Source organism: Geotrypetes seraphini, chromosome 7 (assembly GCF_902459505.1).
Source record: "Geotrypetes seraphini chromosome 7, aGeoSer1.1, whole genome shotgun sequence".
In the NCBI taxonomy this organism is placed as follows: Eukaryota; Metazoa; Chordata; class Amphibia; order Gymnophiona; family Dermophiidae; genus Geotrypetes; species Geotrypetes seraphini.
In genome coordinates this window covers 144,931,365-144,950,753 of record NC_047090.1, presented here as the reverse complement: position 1 = coordinate 144,950,753, position 19,389 = coordinate 144,931,365, and the positions used below count along the sequence as shown (strand labels likewise).

At 42.7% G+C, this 19,389-nt stretch overlaps 1 protein-coding gene across 2 annotated transcripts in view; it reads left to right on the top strand.

The window, feature by feature from the left end:
- LOC117363772 (myosin-9-like) overlaps window positions 1-19,389 on the top strand; it is a 201,935-nt gene that overhangs the window by 8,432 nt on the left and 174,114 nt on the right. For both annotated transcript variants that reach the window (XM_033952064.1, XM_033952063.1), the window contains exons 2-4: window positions 1,814-1,899; window positions 5,507-5,618; window positions 12,508-12,643. In XM_033952064.1, the coding sequence (XP_033807955.1) occupies window positions 1,814-1,899; window positions 5,507-5,618; window positions 12,508-12,643 (334 nt within the window). The remainder of the gene's footprint in view (window positions 1-1,813; window positions 1,900-5,506; window positions 5,619-12,507; window positions 12,644-19,389) is intronic.

The window sequence follows — 19,389 nt, the reverse complement described above, 5'->3', positions numbered from 1 at the left end:
AAAATGATGATTTCACCTGTGGTTTGTTATCAAATGAGTATGATACCAATTTTTTTTCAAGGGTCCTTTTATAAAAAGCTTGATGTTAAAATGCCTAGAATTGCTTTAGTATCCTTACAAAAGCCAATTGAGGAGAGTGGAGTAAATTTTCCAAAATTTTTATAGGTATCATCAAGCTTATATTTTACGTCAAGGTATGTATTGGATCCTCCCAGAACTCATGGATAATGCCCCGGATTGGTTATATTTAGAATGGTGCCTCTTGTTTCCTTTAAATTTAGTTCATGTGCCAAGTATTAATATGTCTAGGAAATATAAGGAGAATAAAATTTTAATGGATACATGGAAAACATTGAGATATATTAGTAATTTAACACCTATTCCAATTAATAAATCAACTAATCAATCCTTATGGATAAACTCCAAGATTAAAATTGGCGGGTATCAAGTCATTTGGAAGAACTGGATTATTGCGGGCATTCAAACTCTAAATGATGTTATTTCAGATGGTAAACTGCTTGAATTTTCACAATTGCAACATAGATTTGGTCTTAATAAATCACAAAGTTTTAAGTGGTTGCAGTTGAAGCAGGCTATTCAGGTGGGGGTTCCCTGAATGGCAGTATCTTAATAACCAATATAGCCTGGAGTTCCTATGCTTTCAAGCAGACTTCCTAGGACATCAAGCCGCTTTGTGGTATAAATTGTTATCTGGATACTTGAATAAAAAACCAAAATGTGGTCTTAGAGACATTTGGAGCATTGAGATTAAGCATTCTGCATCTCAGTGGCCACAAATTTGGTCTTGGAGAATGAGATGTACAGTGTCATCATCTATGAGGCAAACTTGGTTCTTTTTGTTGCATAGAGCGTTTTGGACCCCTGTTCGTTTACAAAAGTTAGATAGCTCTAAATCTAATAGATGCTGGTATTGTAATCTGGAACCAGGGACATTGGATCATCTACTTTATTATTGTCCCTGTATTAAGTTATTTTGGAATTCAATTTGGACTCAAATAAATTCTTTATTAGAAAACCATGTTGCGCTTTCCTATGATACTGTTTTATTTGGAATGGCTATGAGGAAAAAAGAGTCAAATATCATCACACAACAACAAACTTTTATTAATTATGACAGGGGTTGCCATTCAACATATTACCAATAACTGGAAAAATTACAATAATCTTAATTACACATCCTGGTGGAATTCGTTATGTCATATTTTTAAGACGGAAAGAGCAATAGCGTTGCAAAAAGGGAATTATAATAACTTTGCAAAGATATGGGGGCCATTGAGAAAATATTGTAAAGAATAGGCATCATTTCTTTCTTCCTTTTTTTGATTTATTATTTGCACATTCAGGGGGAGGGAGGATTTTAGGGAGATAGTATAATATATTTTATTTAGAATATATTGATGAAGGGTGGGTGGTAGGGTTTTATCTTTGTGTATTAGATTTTATGTGTTAGATTTTATAGTGCTATATTGGAATCAATGTATGATATATTTTTGTGCACTTGTTGTTTGATTTAAAAATGAATAAAGAATTTTTTTTTTAAATGGATAGAGAATGGATAGAAACTTGAGCCATCTTCAACTAGCAAACTCTTGAGCTTTGACAGTTTCTGGACTGACAGTATTCCAGCCAAAAGTGTGTTTGATCACCTGTAATATTTCCCTGCAAACATTTTTTTTCTCTAATAAAAATGGAGACTGCCATTGTCCTGTTAACATATTATTCGTATAAGTATTTATTTTTTTAGAGTGCTACATGCATAAGAATGTAATTGTATATTTTATTGTTGTTTTAGGAGAACATTTCGAAAAAGATGAACTTGGCTATGATAGAGAAATAATGTGTCATCTGACAGCAACTGGTGATGCTATTAAGGATCTGGTAACTTTGTCACATAAATGTTATACAGTATATGCAGGCAGGTGCTAAGTCTGTGGTTACTTTTTTCCCAATGATGTTGTATCAGATCTCAAAGGGGAAAAAAGTATGTACATGGTACTTTTTGAAAAACTGCCTAGGGAAAGCTTACTACAGAGAGACAGTCCACTATCTCTGATTCAAGGAATGCTTCTGTACCAACCACCACCAGTCTTAGGGCTGACTTAAGACATGAGTCAGGTGAGGTACTGGCTTGGGTCATCAAAAGTCTGCCTCGCAGATCCATTTTACACAGCAGACAGAGCATGCTGTTCTGCTCTGGCTGCTGTACTTTCCTTTTTGAACTGCTGCCAGCACAGATTACATGTATTGCAAACGGATACGTTTTAAACCTGCGGCAGTGCAGGGAATCTAATGTTCCCTGGAATCCCCTCCATTAGGGGGTTCCTCAACTCTCTGGTGACCCAGTGGGCCCTATCAAAACCCCAATGTATGCCTCCCCTAAAGCCCCTTCTCTTTCTAAGCCTCCCCCCCATACCCCCCCAAACCCACCCCAAAAAAACAAAAAAAAAAAACCACCTTTTCTTCCTTCCTACCACTGGTATCTTCCCAACCCCTGGAACCATGATTCACTCAATGGTCCTGAGGATAACAGGGGCTGCAGCCTTCAAAATTGCGCCACTGCCCCAGCCCTTTTTTCCTTTATATGGCAGCTTGAAACCATAGGATTAATACTGCAAGATTACCCCTAGGGGTCAGCAACACCATTTTGAAGAGGATAGCAACTAGGGCAGGATCAAGTTGGGATCGCTTATGCCCTTGTCATCTCTGAGACCCTTAGGGTGAGTCGGGGTTTTATTGGCAAAAAACTGGCTAGAAAGGAGCTGATGTGGGGGAGCACTGATGCAGTGGGGGGGGGGGGGTTAGGGGTGTCAAAACAAAAGTTGACTCGGGGCACAACAATCCCTTGAGCTGGCCCTACACTATACTACACTAGAAGTGTGCACAGGAACATAATATGGCCCCCATTCATATTGGGAGAGGTGATCATTGCTTATTTTTATGAGCAGAAAATAGAAAAAAAGACAAGTAAAGCTCTTTTATTGATATATACTATGAATAGAAAAAATCAGAAAATCTTGAATCTATGAAGAAGTTGGCTTAAATTACGAGTAGCAATTCAGGAAGCCATCTGAGGATCCATAAATTAAATTGACTGATTTGTATTTTACCGTATTTTTCGCTCCATAAGATGCACCTGACCATAAGATGCACCCTAGATTTAGAGGAGGAAAACAAGAAAAAAACATTCTAAACCAAATTCTCCCTGCCAGGCTCTGAACCAAGTGCCCTTCCCTGCCAAGCTCTGTACCCAGCCCCCTTCCCTCCCTGCCCTACCAGGCTATACAGCCAGCCCCTCTCCCTGCAAGGCTTTGTACCCTGTCCCACCGCCCTGGTGGTCTAGTGGTAGGCTGGAACAGGAGCAATCCGTCCCAGCCAACTAACAATTTTTTAACCCCCCCCCCATACCTTTTAAATCATACCCCATACCTTTTAGTTTAAAACAATTTTTATTGATGAATGAACAATCCAACAGCAGTAGTATACATCATACTACCTTTCCAAAACTATACAACAAACATCAAATAGAACAATTCAAAGAAGGTATTACAGAGATCAGATCATCAATTGTTTCCTTTGTTACATAAAGAAAAATACCCTAATTCCCCTCCCCCCATCATCCATCCTGTGAAACATCAAAAGGCAGAACACAACATTCCAGGGGCCAGTGTTCTTAGGACCCCTGGAGATCAAAGGATAACCCAACAGTCAAAAATACTGACCTCCCTAATCTAAAACAAAAAAGCAGATAAAGGTACCTGACAAAACCCAAGACTTAGCCAAAACAAAAGCCCAACCCCCATACCTTTTAAATTTCTCCCTCCCTCGCTAGACAGCTCTTGTACTCAGTGGCACACAGGTCAGCAGCGTGAAGGTCAGGCGCGAGCTTTCTGTGTTCCTGCCTGGCTCCGCACTGTTTTCTGAATGGCTGGCGTCAGTTCTCAAGAGTCCTGAGAGAACTGACGCCAGCCATTCAGAAAGCGGAGGCTGGCCCAAGCAGGAGCACGTAAAGTTTGCTCCTTACAACCGTGCTCCTAATCTGAATATGAGAGCCGTCTAGCGAGGGAGAGATACCACTGGACCACCAGGCTGTTTAATAAAGGTACTGACGGTGATGAGCGGGCGAGTGTTTGTTTTTAACAGGTGTGGTGGTGGTGCTGAGAGGCAGGGCAGGGGTGTTTAGAAAAAGTGCGGTGGCGGGGGGATTTAGAGAAGATGCGGCGGTGGTGCTGAGAGGCGGGGGTTTTTGAAAAGGTTCAGCGGCGGCAGGAGGGTTTTTACAACGCTAAGGGGAGGAGCAAATTTTGTATCTTTGCTGCATAAAATGCACCAAGATTTCCACTCACTTGTGGGTGGAAAAAAAGTGCATCTTATGGAACACAAAATACAGTATAAGACAAGGTATTTTGCTAATACTCGTACAGTACACTAGTCTTATCTAATTAGTCTATTCATAAGAGCGGTTTACCTTAGTAAAACCAATAGAAGTTATATTTTAATAAAAAGGATTGCTATGATTTATAATTCCCCTTAATTTAGGACTTGTCTTATTGTGATCTGCTTCCTAAACTTATTTGACTGAATGCAATGCAGAACAGAAGAACTCTGATTCTTCTACAATCCCACTCTATTCCTGGACAAGTGGGCTATGCATCCCATGTTGTGAGACTGCTTGTAGGTAGCCTCATTTACATTTAAAACAAACCAGATAAAATATTTCTTCACACAACATTTAATTAAACTCTGGAATTTGTTGCTGAAGAATGTGGCGACATCAGTTAGCTTAGTGGGGTTTAAACTAATTTAAACTAAAGGTTTGGATAATTTTCAAAAAAGAAGTCCATAGGCCATTATTGAGATGGCTTGGGGAAATCCACAGCTTATTCCTAGGATAAGCAGCATAAAATCTAGCTAGGTGCTTGGGACCTGGGTTGGCCATTGTTGGAAACAGGATACTGGGCTTGATGGACCTTTGGTCTGTCCCAGTATGGCAATTTTTATGTTATTTATTAATAACTTGTGTGGGATTTTTTTTTTTTTTTTGGGGGGGGGGGTAGCTTTGTGATTTGATCTGTTAACACCCTGTCCTTTTGCCAAACACCTGAATTGGTAGCAGGGTTTTGAACAATGATTGTTGATCACAATTGTTTAACTTTTCTCCAACAGACTCACTAGGATGATCTTGACTGTGGGGAAAATTAATGATAAAGGGTAAAGCAGACTGCAACTATAGATCATGAGATAATAAATGGGTAGTTAAAACTTATACTTTAGAATTTGTTTTAGTATACAAGGCCCATTTTTTAAAAGGATTTTAAGATAACAGAATGGGACATCATAACATTTCTGTGTTTATCATTTATAAAATTTAACTTTGGTAAAGTTATGAAAAATAAAAATACTATCTGAAAATGCTAGCATTTGCAATCATGAGATATGCCCATTTTTTTTGAAACAACATATTTATACGTGACTTTTCAATTGTTAGGAAGCAATAAGAAGATACACACGTGAAAAGCTAGAGATGGTGACCATAGAAAATTGTAAATTGCGTTTCAAATTGGCCCAGCTTCCAGGAAAGATATCTGAAGAAATAGAAGGTAATATTGTTATCTAAACTTATACAGAATCTTCTTCCATACAGGATCCTAACATGATTTACATTGATAGCACTAACACAGCATAACATAGTAGATAATGGCAAATAAAGTCAGAAAAGGCCCATCTATTCTGCCCAATAAAATGCAGGTAACCCCCGCTCTGTGTTTTAACTGCCATTCTGTGCAAGTTACATCCCATGTATTAATTTAGAATTGCAACTGCCAACCACCATTTTTTTTTCTTAGTAGTGCAAAACAATGGGGAGAAGCCTTAGACGCCTGAGCCAATCAGGGCCTTAGGCCCCTCCCTGTTCATCCAAGGATACACCAGGAAGGGAAAGGCCCACTATTTTGGAGAAGCAGGCCTGCCAGCAGGAGGGACTGGGCATCCCTCCTGCTCTCTTCTTCCATATAAGGTTACAGGGTGGAGCGGGGGGTATTGGGGTAGCTGAGTAGGAGAGGCAGGAGGGAGCAGGCATCCCTCCTTGCAAGGATCTTCATGGGGGAGGGGTGAGTCTGGGGAACTGCGAACTTCATGGGGGGGGGGGTGAAGGGCCGGGAGTGTAGATTCTGTACAGCCTCTAGTTCACTTTATACGGTTTGATGTTGATGAAGCCCCCTTTCAAACCTCCCACAGAGTCTTGGGATCTCAATATTGTCCTCACTCATCTGATAAAAGCTACTTTTGAGCCAGCTGAAGTGCTTGACTTGAAGGTACTGTTTTTGGTGGTGGTCACTTCAGCTCATAGAGTTAGTGAGCTTCAGGTCCTAGTAGCTGATCCACATTATACATATAGATGTCATTATTTATTTAGTTTTATATCCCGTCCTCTCTAGGGAGGTCAGAACAAGGTTACATACATAATAATAAGAGAAACAAGTTATGCAATACAAGTTACAGTGATTGTATAATACAGTTTGTTCATTATAAATTAGCATACACAGAGAATTTTTCAATATGCAATTTGACCATCATGAATTGGTATTCACAGAAAGAAGTTAGTACAACATACAGTACAGTTATTTAACCTGAGTTAGTCTTCATAGAAAGAATTAAGATCAGTGTACAAGAGGAATACATTTGCTTGGGAATTAGACTGGATGGTCAAACTGAATAAGGAACTGGAGTTTAGGTACTGACTATATGGATACTAGCAGAGAATTAGGTGAAGAGGTGAGTTGGGATTTTTTTCCCCTCCTAAAGCTTAAAAGTCCTTTGAGGGATCTGATATGTAGAGGCAATTGATTCAGTATTTTGGTAAGAAATTGGAGTAGGAACCAATGGCGTACCAAGAGGGGGATGGGGGGGGGTGGCTGTCCGCCCTGGGTGCAGCCTTAGGGAGGGTGCACAGCCGGCCTGGTCCCTATCGCACTCCCTCCCTCCTTACTTAAGGTGACCAGCGAGTGAACCCTTCCGACCCTCCCAGCAAGAGCAGCAAACCTCCCTCCAGTAGCGTCGGCAGCCACAGCGCTAAACAGGCTGCATCGCGGCTTTCTCCTGCCGTTGAAGCGTCACTGATGATGAAGCGGTCTGCCTCGGTGCTCCAAGGCCTGGCGCCATTACCTTCTTCAGGCAGCAGCAGCTTTAACAATTCGCTGCTGTTGCCGGCTTCAGGCCTTCCTCTCTGCCGGGTCCTTCCTACTTTCTGTTTTCATGAAGACAGGACCCGACAGAGAGGAAGGCCTGAAGCCGGCAACAGCAGTGAATTGTGAATGCTGCTGCTGCCCGATGAACTTCAGGACACCAGGCCTTGGGTGACAGAAGGAGGAAAGGGAGCAGAGGGGGAGAAAATTAGGGAGAGTGTTGCTGTACCCAACTGGAGGGAATGAAAGGAGATGCCAGGGCTTGGAGGGAAGAAGAGACGCCAGGGCATGGAGGGAAGGAGGAAGGTATGCCAGATCAAGGGGGAAAGGAAGGAGGTGATGTCAGAGCATGGAGGGGGAGGGAGAGATGGAAGAAAAGGAAAGGAGAGAGATGCAGGGAATCAGGGAAGGGATGATGCCAGACCGTGAGGTGGGAAGGAAAGAAAGGAGAAGAGAGAGATGCCAGAGCTTAGGGGAGGGGGTGGTGACAGAGAGAGAAAAACGGAGAGGTGACAGAGTTGAAATCAATCATGTACAAAGGAGAGAAGGGGCACGGGATAGATAGTTTATGGAAGGAGCATAGAAAGAGGGACGATGCCTTATGGAAGAGAGAGAGAGAGGGTGGACACTAGATGGAAAAGAGCACAGAGGGCAGTGAATGGAAGGGGCGAGATAGAGGGTGAACAATAGATGGAAGGAGTAGAGAGAGGGAAACAGACACTGAATGGAAGTGTGGGGGTGAGGAGGGACAGCTGCTGAATGGAAGTGTGAGGGAAAGGGGGAGCAGATGCTGGAAGGAAAAGGGGAGGAGAAAGAAAAAAAGGGCACATGCAGGATTAAGGGAAGAGGATAGAGTTAGTTAACTGGAAGGGGTGAGGGAAAGAGGTGACAAGGTATAGGTAGACACAGTGAAAGAGGGAAATTGAGGACTGAATAGTAAAAAAGAATTTAGACAGAGGCAGAAAATAAATTGAGAAGGAAGACCAGGGAAGAACAGGAGGAAGGGAGCGGAGAGAGAGATGCCAGAGCAGGGGGGAAGAAGAGGAGACAGATACCAGAACAATGAGGGTGAAAGGAGAGATGGAAGGGCATACAGTTTCTGGAAGGGGCATAGAAGGAGAGAAGATGCCATATAGGGGAGAGAGAGGGCAGGCAGTGGATGGAAGGAAGACAGTAACAAGAAGATGAGGAAAGCAGAAACCATAGAAGACAAAGGTAGAACAAAAAATTTCTATTTATTAATTGCTTTAGGAGACATGTGTCACTATTTCTGTGGTGTTGCATTGTATGCAGAGTCCAGCTTATTGCTGGTTCAATTTAACCTTTGTCTATGTATTTCTATTTTATCCCCCCTTTTACAAAACTGTGGAGCGTTTTTTAGCACCAGCCGTGGTGGTAGCAGCTCTGATGCTCAGAATTCTATGAGCGTCAGAGCTGTTACCACCGTGGCTAAAATCCACACTACAGTTTTGTAAAAGGGGGAGGGGTTAGTTTGTGATGACATATTCCATACTAGGTGAAGGTGTTTTCTGTGTTCTTTGTGTTCGAAAGACATGGTTTTCTGTTAGGATTGACGGTGTAGGATTGAACTGTGCTGGTCTGGCTTGTTTAATTTTACAATGGGTGTATTGAGGTACTGCTCACTGCAATATGTAAGATGCTGCCTTTTCCTAGGTACTCATGTGTGACGTGTGGCTTGTTACTAAAAATCATGTTTTTCGTACAGATGGGGGGGGGGGTGCCAAAAAATGATGGGCTCCGAGTGTCACACATGCTAGGTTCGCCACTGGTAGGAACACTGGCACTTTCTAGTTGGAGGCCATGACCAAGGGAGTATTTGTAGACGTATGTCCTCTTGAGAGTGGAGCGGCCTGTTTCGGACCTATGGTGGAAGTTTGAATGATTATGTAACAGGGCGCCATATTGTGTAAGGGCTTGAAAGCCAGTACTAAGTCTTTGAAGATGTGGAATTTGGCTATGGGTAGCCAGTGGGCTGATGCTAGTGCTTGGAATACGGGGGTCATGGAAGTGAAATTTCTATAAAAGTCTAATTGTTGCATTTTGTACACAATGGAGATGACAACAATTTTTTTTGCTGTCAATCCATTATTATAATGGGGTAGTTCTCTGTATGCATACTAAATTCCTTCCTAAGTTAGTGTCAAGAGTTCCATCTTAATTAGTTAGTAATTCTGCCAACATTTTACCTCAAGTCGCATGTTTTCAAGTTTCAAGTTTATTAGGATTTTATATACCGCCTATCAAGGTTATCTAAGCGGTTTTACAATCAGGTACTCAAGCATTTTCCCTCTCTGTCCCGGTGGGCTCACAATCTAGCTAACGTACCTGGGGCTATGGAGGATTAAGTGACTTGCCCAGGGTCACAAGGAGCAGCGCGGGGTTTGAACCCACAACCCCAGGGTGCTGAGGCTGTAGATCCAACCACTGCGCCACACACTCCTCCACATGCCCATCCTGTCAAATGTATACTGCTTACTTTAAACTCCAATCGAGCCTTGGCCTTCTGTCTGGAGCAGACTAAAGCCCATAGACAGTCCACACAGCTTTTTGTTTCTTTTGATCCCAACAGAAAGGAGACAACAAACAGTAAGCACACTCTATCCAGTTGGTTAGCAGATTGCATCTCCTTTGCTTATGCCCTGCCATGGCTGACTAGACAGTCATGTCATGGCTCATAGTGTCAGAGCTATGGCTGCATCGGTAGCACACTTAAGGTCAGCCTCTGTTGATGAAATCTGCACAGCTGCAACGTGGTCTAAAGCTCATGCATTCACCTCTCATTACTACCTTGAGCAGAATATCTGACATGACATTCAGCTTAGTCAGTCAGTCCTCCAGAACTTAATTGGTGTCTAGAATCCAAATCCACCTTTTCTAGATCAAATTTTATTCAGTTCTAGGCTGAACCTCTACAACCAGTTTGTATTTGCTTGAGGTTGATAGTCTTGCCATTGTGAGATTCTATTGTATTGCTGTTTTTGGTGAGCATGGTAGTTGTAAGGATACAACTGTCCTGCTTGTCGTTGGAGAAAGCGAAGCTACTTACCTGTAGTAGGTGTCTTCCAAGGACAGCAGGACAGGTATTCTTACCACCATCCCACTGCTCTTGGGAATTGAATCCTTTTCTTGCTATTTTATATTACTGAGGGTCCTTTGCTTGTGTGTTGGGGAGGAAGCACTCATGTATATGCAGTGGGACTGCTGCCAAAAGCCTCTTAAAGCTGTAGAACGTTGGGTAGTGTCTGCACCGGGCTGTAGTCAGGATGACATCACCTAGATGTAAGGATACTTGTCCTGCTGTCCTCCTGAGAATACAGTACCTGCTACAGGTAAGTAACTTTGCTTTCTGGATACTCTTAAGAGGACTGGAGGAGGTTTTTAGCTTGGGGATCCCCGCAAGTTCAGGTATTTTTATTGTGTGAGTGAGAGGCTTATAGGAGGCAGGGGTAGAGAGGACATTTCGGCCCGGATTCTGTATAGGACGCTCAGTCTCAGAAGCCACCTAAGCGGCTTTTGAGAATCACCCAAGGGCATGCTGTAGAGAATTGCACCTGAGCCCACCTAAGAACCCAATTCTCTAACCGATGTACATGTTACAGATGCCGGTTAGAGAATCGAGTTGATCGCAGCAAGGGATCTCCTTGCCATGATATGTTTAGCGGTAACCCGTTCCCCCCCCCCCCCGCAAAGACTACTGGCAGGGGGTATGCTCAGTCCCTCCTGCTGACACCCCTCCCCCAACCTATTTTTATTGGCTGACCAGACAGCTCCTGTTTGCATCCGGCCAGCAGGCCCACCTTTGAAGGAATGCATCTTGGGATTCACCAGGGAGAAGCCTAAGGGCCTGATTGGCTCAGGTGCTTAAGGCCCCTCCTGTAGGCCCCTCCTGTAGGAGGGGTCTTGGGCGCCTGAGCCAACCAGAATGTTAGACCTATCTCCCAGTGCATTCTGGGATGCATGGGGAGTGGCCTATGATTCCAATTGGTCAGATCCCTTAGGCCCCTCCTATGGGGGGATGGCCTAAGTGATCTGGCCAATTGGAATATTAGGCCACTCCCAGTACATCCTGTCTGGCCAACGAAAACAGGTTGGGGAGGGTCCGGGGGTGTGTGGGTGGTGGCAAACTTTCCGGGGGGGGGAGTGTTGGCAGGAGGGACTGGGCCTCCCTCCTGCATTCGTTCATTGGGGGGGTGGGTTCAGGAATGCCGGGCATGAGGGACTGGGCATTCCTCCTGCTGGCGATATATACAGGGGGGATGGTGGGTGGGTGGGGGGGGGGGATGATGGGCAGCTACTAAATTTATCGCGGCAGGAAGATCTCTTGCCCAGCTCAGTGGCCGCATCTGCTTACAATGTAGGCCAGTATTTTGCTGGCCTACGTTGTACATGTCTACCGCTGGCCTAGGGAGAAGCATATGGCCACCTAAGGCTGCTTCTGGGCCAAGCCATGCCCACAGCTAGCCTTAGGCAAGCTTAGGCAGGCTTGCGTGCCTCCCTATGCTTCCGGTGGTGCCTCCAATGTAGGCGGCCTACCTAGGAAGGGTTGTGGGGTTTTTTTGGGGTTTTTTTTAGAAAACGTGTCCCGATTGGCTGGTTAGGCAGCAGTTGGCCGCCTACAATCGGGACACTGTTTATAGAATCTGGGCCTTCATACCTATCTGTTCTGTCCGTATGCCCACCTGTGTATTTTCTAACACCACTATGTTTCCATCACCTCTGTCAAGGGGCATGCCTGGTATTTAAACAAGGCCTTTCTGGGAGTGTGTTCCATAGTCTTGGGGGCTACTCCAAAGAAGTTTTATTGCCAGATGTCACATCACATGATTTCCTTCGGAGAGGGTGTGATTAGGTATATTCCCTGGGGAGGACCTTAGCAACCTTAGAGGTGTGTAGAGAAATCTCTTTTCCTTTGGCCTATTTCTTTTAAGGGCCTTGAAGATCAGATATTGTTTTAAATTTAGCCCTAGATAACACTGGTAGCCAGTGAAGATTTTGCAGGAATGTTGTGATGTGATCACATCGCTTACAATCTTCTATTAGCTATGCTGCGATATTCTGAATCAATTGGAACAGGGGCAGACCCTTTGTAGTAATACCAATATAGAATGTATCATAATAATTCAGCCTTGATGATATCATGGCATGAGCTGCAGTGACGAGACTTGCCCCTCTCTGAAATTTAAGAATTAGTGAAAATGTTATGAGCATGAAAGAACCTGTGTACCGATAAAGATGTTTGTGCGACTCTATGTCCCAAATAATTTTTATTTATTAACGTTTGTAGCTTCTATTTTGGCTGCCCGTAAATCAAATGCTGTCCAAATAAATCAGCTGCAAGCTGAACTGAAGCATACTAGAGAAGAGATGGAATGTTTACAGAAGGAGGAACATGATCTTCAGACACAGAATGCTTTTCTTGGGTATGATTTAATTTTTATAATTAAAGCAGCTGATTACATTTTGAATGCAAAACTTACTTTTCAGTGAACAGTTTTGAAGAATTGTATGCATATCGGGTTTGGAACTAGTTCTGGCATGTATTGAGTAGCCTGACAGAAAGATGCTTTCCATACTCATCCTTAGCATATTGCTGTAGCAGTTACCCTGTGCTGCTATGATGGAGATAGCATATCTGTAGTCCAATAAGGAAACCTTGCTGTCTGTGTCAGTTTCAAAAATGGTTCCATTTTAAGAGGTGGGGATGGAAGGACCTCAGCCAGTTAACCAGAAAAAGAATTGGTGGCGGTAGTGGTGACATCTTATTTTAAGCTTCTCTATTTTACCAGATATTTGTCTACTACAGGTGCTTGTGAAATGCCTAGTTTCCTTATGGGACAATTTTAGAATAGATAAAATAATTGCAGTGAACATCATAACCAATAGCTCCGTTTCCAGAGTCCTTTTATTTGTGGCAAACTGTCTAATTAAAAGGCATATCTGTATTAAGCTTACTTATCCTCCCTTTTACTAAACTGCGCAAGAGGATTTTAGCACCAGCCGGTCCTATGAGTGTCGGAGCAGTGCAGAGCATTTAGCACACCAGCCGGCGCTAAACACCTCTTGCATGGTTTTGTAAAATGTGTGTGTGTTTGGGGGGGGGTGAGGGTTAGTCAACAATGTCTATATATTTGACTAAGGTCTTATTCTCCAAATCATTGTTATCAACAAGAATCTCTCTGGCCAATGATTAAAATAACAAAAGGTTAAACTTTCCAACTGTTTCATTTTCAGTCCTTGGGGAGGGAGGGGCAATTTCCTCAAGGAACAAACAAACCAAAACTGCAGATATGTACAACGAAGTAGGCAAAATTTATTGTGACAACCAAAATGTATTAAAAACCTTTTTACCAAACAAGGGACCCAACACGGTCCGTGTTTCGGACAACCTTCATCGGGGGTCCATGGTAGAAAAGGGAAAAAATATATATGTCACAAATAATATTGAAAAATACAGTAAAAACATACAGATGATATGTCACGCTGAGAGTCACTAAAGATTGTAATTGCCTACTTCGTTGTACATATCTGCAGTTTTGGTTTGTTTGTTCCTGGTTGGTTTTTTCACTGCAGACAAGGTTGGACCCCCTTTTTTCCTCTTGCAATTTCCTCAAGGAAATAATCTTATAAAATAGGGACTTAAGTGTCAGCATTTGGCTAAATGTTTAGAATGCTAGCATATACACACATTTGCGTACAGATCTGTGTATATTTGCTGGATACACATGTGTGTTTTCAAACCACATGGATATCTTCAAAAGTGTGTAATTTGTCCATATGTATGCCCACCTGTGAAGTCTGGATGAGTTAGAGTTATTGGTATAATGTGTAGAATATTGTTTAAATTTAGTAAACACTAGAACAGTGTTCTCCCCAGAAATTTTTTCCAGCCGGGTGGCATGAAAAAGTAGCCGGGTGGGGCGGGACAGGGAAATTTGGTGGTGGGGAAAATTAAGGACTCCTTTTACTAAGCTGCAATAGCATTTTTAGCGCGTGCAGAATTGCCACGCTACATGGCTAGAACTAACGCCAGCTCAATGTTGGTGTTAGTGTCTAGCATGTGCAGCAATTCTGCGTGAGCTAAGCGCGCAGTAAAACCGCTATCGCAGCTTAGTAAAAGGAGCCCTAAATGTGTACTATTTGTATTAGTTAATTATTATTAGTTATTTTCCAATGCTCAATATGACTGCCTTTCTTAAGGTTTGACACTTGTTCCATAATATATATATTAAATTTAAGAAGTATCCAATTCTAGAAGTGAATAATTAGATATTTTCCCTCTTTCATATGGTATAGAGCAGCGTCTCTCAAACTTTTTTAACTCCGGCACACTAAACGGAGCAAATGTTTTTTGTGGCACACTAAATGCAGCAAATGTTTTTCATGGCTGGAAAAATTTCTGGGGAGAACACTGATGCCTTAAGTTTTCAAGGTCCAATCACGTCAAAGAATGATGCTTATCTGGGCAGTTGTATAATAAAAAGAATGGATAAGATAACATGAGAAGTGAAATTGTCATGAATCAGAGGGATACATACCCTGTAGGTCCTAAAAGCAGGCTTGTGGATTAGGTATAAACTATGAAGGCAGTGGTGTACCTAGCATATGTGACAACCGAGGCCCATCATTTTTTTGACACACACCCCATCTGTATGAAAAACATGATTTTTAGTAACAATCCACACATCACACAAGAGTGTACCTAGGAAAAGGCAGCATCTTACATATTGCAGTGAGCAGTACATCAATACGCCCATTGTAAAACTAAACAAGCCAGACTAGTACAGATCAATCCTGCACAGTCAATCCTAACTGAAAACCATGTCTTTCGAACACACCTTCGCCTAGTATGGAATATGTAATCACAAACTAACCCCTCTCCCTTTTACAAATCTGTAATGTGGTTTTTAGCCATGGTGGTAACAGTTCAGACTCTCATAGAATTCTGAGAAATTACCATCATGGCCAGTGCTAAAAAAAAAAGCTCTACAGTTTTGTAAAAGGGGGGATAAAATAGAAAAACGTAGACAAAGGTTAAATTGAACTACCAAGAAGCTGGACTCTGCATACAATGCAACACCACAGAAACAGCGATGCATCTCCCCTAAAGCAAAAAAATAAATAAATATAATTTTTTTCTACATTGTCTTCTCTGGTTTCTGCTTTCCTCATAGTCTTGACATTCTCTTCCTTTCATTCACTGTCTACCCTCTCTCTGCCCCTTCTATATGGCATCTTCTCTCCTTGTATTCCCCTTCCATCTCTCCCTTCACCCCTATTATTCTGGCATCCATCTTCTTCCCTTCCCTCCTTCAGTGGTCTGGCATCTCTCTCCTCTTCTTCCCTTCCCTCTCCCACACCCCCATGGTCTGGCATTTCAATCTCCTCTCCCTTCCCCCCACTTCCATCAGCATCTGCCCCCTTTCCCTCCAACCCAATTCCATCCAGTATCCTTCCCCCTTATGTCTCTCTCTCCTTTCCGTGCACACCAATTCCATCAGCATCTGACCCCTTTCTTTCCCTCCACCACCTTTCCATACCACCCTGACCTCCTTTTTCTCCCTTTTGGTCCCTTTTGGTCCCATGATGACTGCTTCTGTTGCCTCTGCCTCTGTAAGATGTAAGTGACATTGGAGGGGGTGGGCCGGCAGACACAGGGAATTGCAGCAAGGTTCCACAATGAGTGCAGCTGCCGGTCCTCCCCTTCCGATGTCACTTACGTCTTCCGGAGGCAGAGGCAGCAAATGCAGTCATCGTGGGACCTTCCTGCACTTCAGTGCGGCTGCCGACTCTGCTTCAGAATAAGTACGGCAGCCGTGCTGAGGTGCAGGTGCCATTTAGAGCAGCTTGGAAGGTTCTGGATCCAGCCGGCTGTGTACCCCCCTAGGTCTGGCACCCGGGGCGGTCTGCCACTGTATGAGGGGACAAAAAATAATAGAAAGAATGGATAACTTGACCGATTTTAGACATGTCATACAATTATAACCACAAAAATACGTCATAAAATGTAATTCTAAACTCAAAAGACTCCAGATGAAAAGCATACTATAGAAAGGAAACCAGAAAAGACCAAACCTATAGTACTAAGATCCAAATGCTAAAATCAGACATGTCCATTACGAAAAGACATGTGGATCATCACTAATTATAACGAGTGAGTCTTTAAAATATGAGATGGTAACGGATAGCCAGACCTGGTGAACGGAAGTGACAAATACTGGAGCCAAAACCAGAGCACCGTGATGAAACTTGAATATAGATACCTTGCATTTCTTGGCATTGAAGCCCAGCTGCCAGGTAGATGACCAACGTTCCAACAAAAACAGGTCCTTCATCATACTATCGTGTAAATCGGAGCCGCTCACTATGTTACATAGTTTGGCGTTGTCGGCGAATAGTGTTATTTTACCTTGAAGCCCCTGAGTCAGGTCCCCTATGAATAAGTTGAAAAGGAGCAGGCCTGCGGTACTCCACTTGTCACTTCTGACGTTTTAGAGAGGGTACCGTTAACCACCACCCTCTGAAGTCTACCATTGGCTATTTTTTGGGCTTGCGAGTCAAAATGATCTACCATAATAAAAATTTTTTAAAAAACCACAAAGCACACTGTACGCAGAGAAAATGTTAATAATCATTCCTATTCCGGGGTTTTCTCAAAGAGGTCAAAGCAGATGACTCTATGCACTGTCACCTCACTAACAACCATACAAAAATAGACAAATATACCCCCTCCCTTTTTACTAAACCACGATAGCATTTTTTAGCGCAGGGAGCTTTTGACGCTCATAGGCTCCCTGCGCTAAAAACCGCTATTGCGGTTTAGTAAAAGGGGACCATAGTGTAAAATATAGACAGCAGATATAAATTCAGACACATTTTGATCAGTAAATTTAAAATAAAATCATTTTTCCTACCTTATTGTCTGGTGATTTCATGAGTCTCTGGTTGCACTTTCTTCCTCTGACTGTGCATCCAATCTTTCTTCCTTCTTTCAGCCTGTATGCTTCCTCTCCTCCTGACCTCATTCCCCTCCCCCCAACTTTTTCTTCCTCTCTTCCTGCCCTTTCTTTCTTTCTCTCTTCATGCCCCCTTTCTTTTTTTCTGTTTCTCTCCTGCCCTCTTACTTTCTTTCTCCTTGCCCTCCTCCAAGCCACTGCCAAATCACTGCCATCGGGGAACAGGCCCCAAAGCCACTGGCCGCCGCCCCCCCCCCTCCCTACTTCAGGCCGACTAGCATTCTTCTCCCCGATGTCAATTCTGCCGTCGGAGAAGAAGGCTGATCGGCCCAAGATCACAATCGATTGGGGGAAATGCTGCCGTGTCCTGCTTTCGCGGAAACTGAAAGTAGGCTGGACCCGGCAGCAAGAAGAGCAAATGGAAAGCTTCACTGACCTGTGGGAGGCCTTAGCCCGTAGCGAATTTATGCTTCGGGGATTTAACATGTGCGTGCCGGCTTCCCTTCTCTTCCCTCCCGGCCCCCGCCCCCCCCCGACATAACTTCCGGTTTCGGAGGGAAGAGAAGGGAAGCCGGCACACACACGTTAAAGCCCTGGAGCATAAATTCGCTACGGGCTAAAGTGAAATCATCAAGCCGGCTTTTTTTTTTTTTTTTTTTTTTAATGTTGAGCAGTAGCAGAGGCAGCAGAATTTAGCTGGGCGGTCATCTAAATTACCCGGGCGGACCGCCCAGCTGAAAGGCCCTAGGGAGAACACTGTAGAAAAATGAAGCATAGAAGATAGAAAGTGAGGCTCAATGGAAAAATCCGCAAAAAAGAGTGTAACCTCACTTATCAGGGTTCATTCATAGATTGTGAATCTTATTTAGTCAATGAGTGAAATTCTTTTACATAATTCAAATTTCAAAAAAGGCAATCAACCATTGATGAATCTTCATTCAATTATCCTTTATTGTTGTATATTTAGCTTGCCCCAACAATTGTATTTAATACATGAAATTATATATATATATATATATAAAACCCTAAAAACTGTGCAGTAGCTCATTGTAATAATTATCCTACTTAGATAAACAATCCAATATCTTAATCATTTACTACCTAAAAATAAAAAGTTTATTTTTAAACAATTTGGAACTAATCCATACAAAACACCCTCAATATTAAAATAAGATACTCAAATCATAGATCATCTGTTCTTAACATACATAAAAATTTGTGAGTCAATTATCACTTATCAAAAATACAATCTCTGTCACTGTGAAAATCACAAAATATCTTTTAATTAATTTATTTGAAAAGTAATCGTACATTTAAAAAGTAATTAGTTAAAATGTCAGCACTGTGTTGAAGAAACTAGGGAATATCTATAAAATCTCTCACACTCTTAGTGCAAGTTGCACTCAAGTTGGTGACTTGTTTGATTTTCATCTTGTTCTGTACTGCAAATGGTTAAAATTTGTTAATCTGTTGTACAGTATGGGGCTCATAATCGAAACAGAAATACATCTAAAAACTGCCTAAATCGGCACTTGGATGGCCTAAAAGACAGGTCGTCCAACTGCCAATAGTCAGAATGGGTTTTTAGACGTATCCAGAGACTTTTTAGGCCTCTGAATGCTGCCGTCTGCCCAGAGCTGAAAGGGACATTTTTGAAGGAGTGGTGTGGGCGGGATGTGGTCTGACCTAAACTTAGTTGTACTGCAGGGATAAATGAAAGTTTTACGAGGCTACCTGGACGGAACTTATACGTTGTGACTTAGGCGATCTAAAGACAGGTCTAAGTGCCTAGAAGGTATCCAAAGTGACCAGATAACCAGTGAAGTAACATAGTAACATAGTAGATGACGGCAGATAAAGACCCGAATGGCCCATCCAGTCTGCCCAACCTGATTCAATTTATTTATTTTTTTTTAAATTTTTCTTCTTAGCTATTTCTGGGCAAGAATCCAAAGCTTTACCCGGTACTGTGCTTGGGTTCTAACTGCCAAAATCTCTGTTAAGACTTACTCCAGCCCATCTATACCCTCCCAGCCATTGAAGCCCTCCCCTGCCCATCCTCCACCAAACGGCCATACACAGACAGACACAGACCGTGCAAGTCTGCCCAGTACTGGCCTAGTTCAATATTTAATATTATTTTCTGATTCTAAATCTTCTGTGTTCATCCCACGCTTCTTTGAACTCAGTCACAGTTTTACTCTCCACCACCT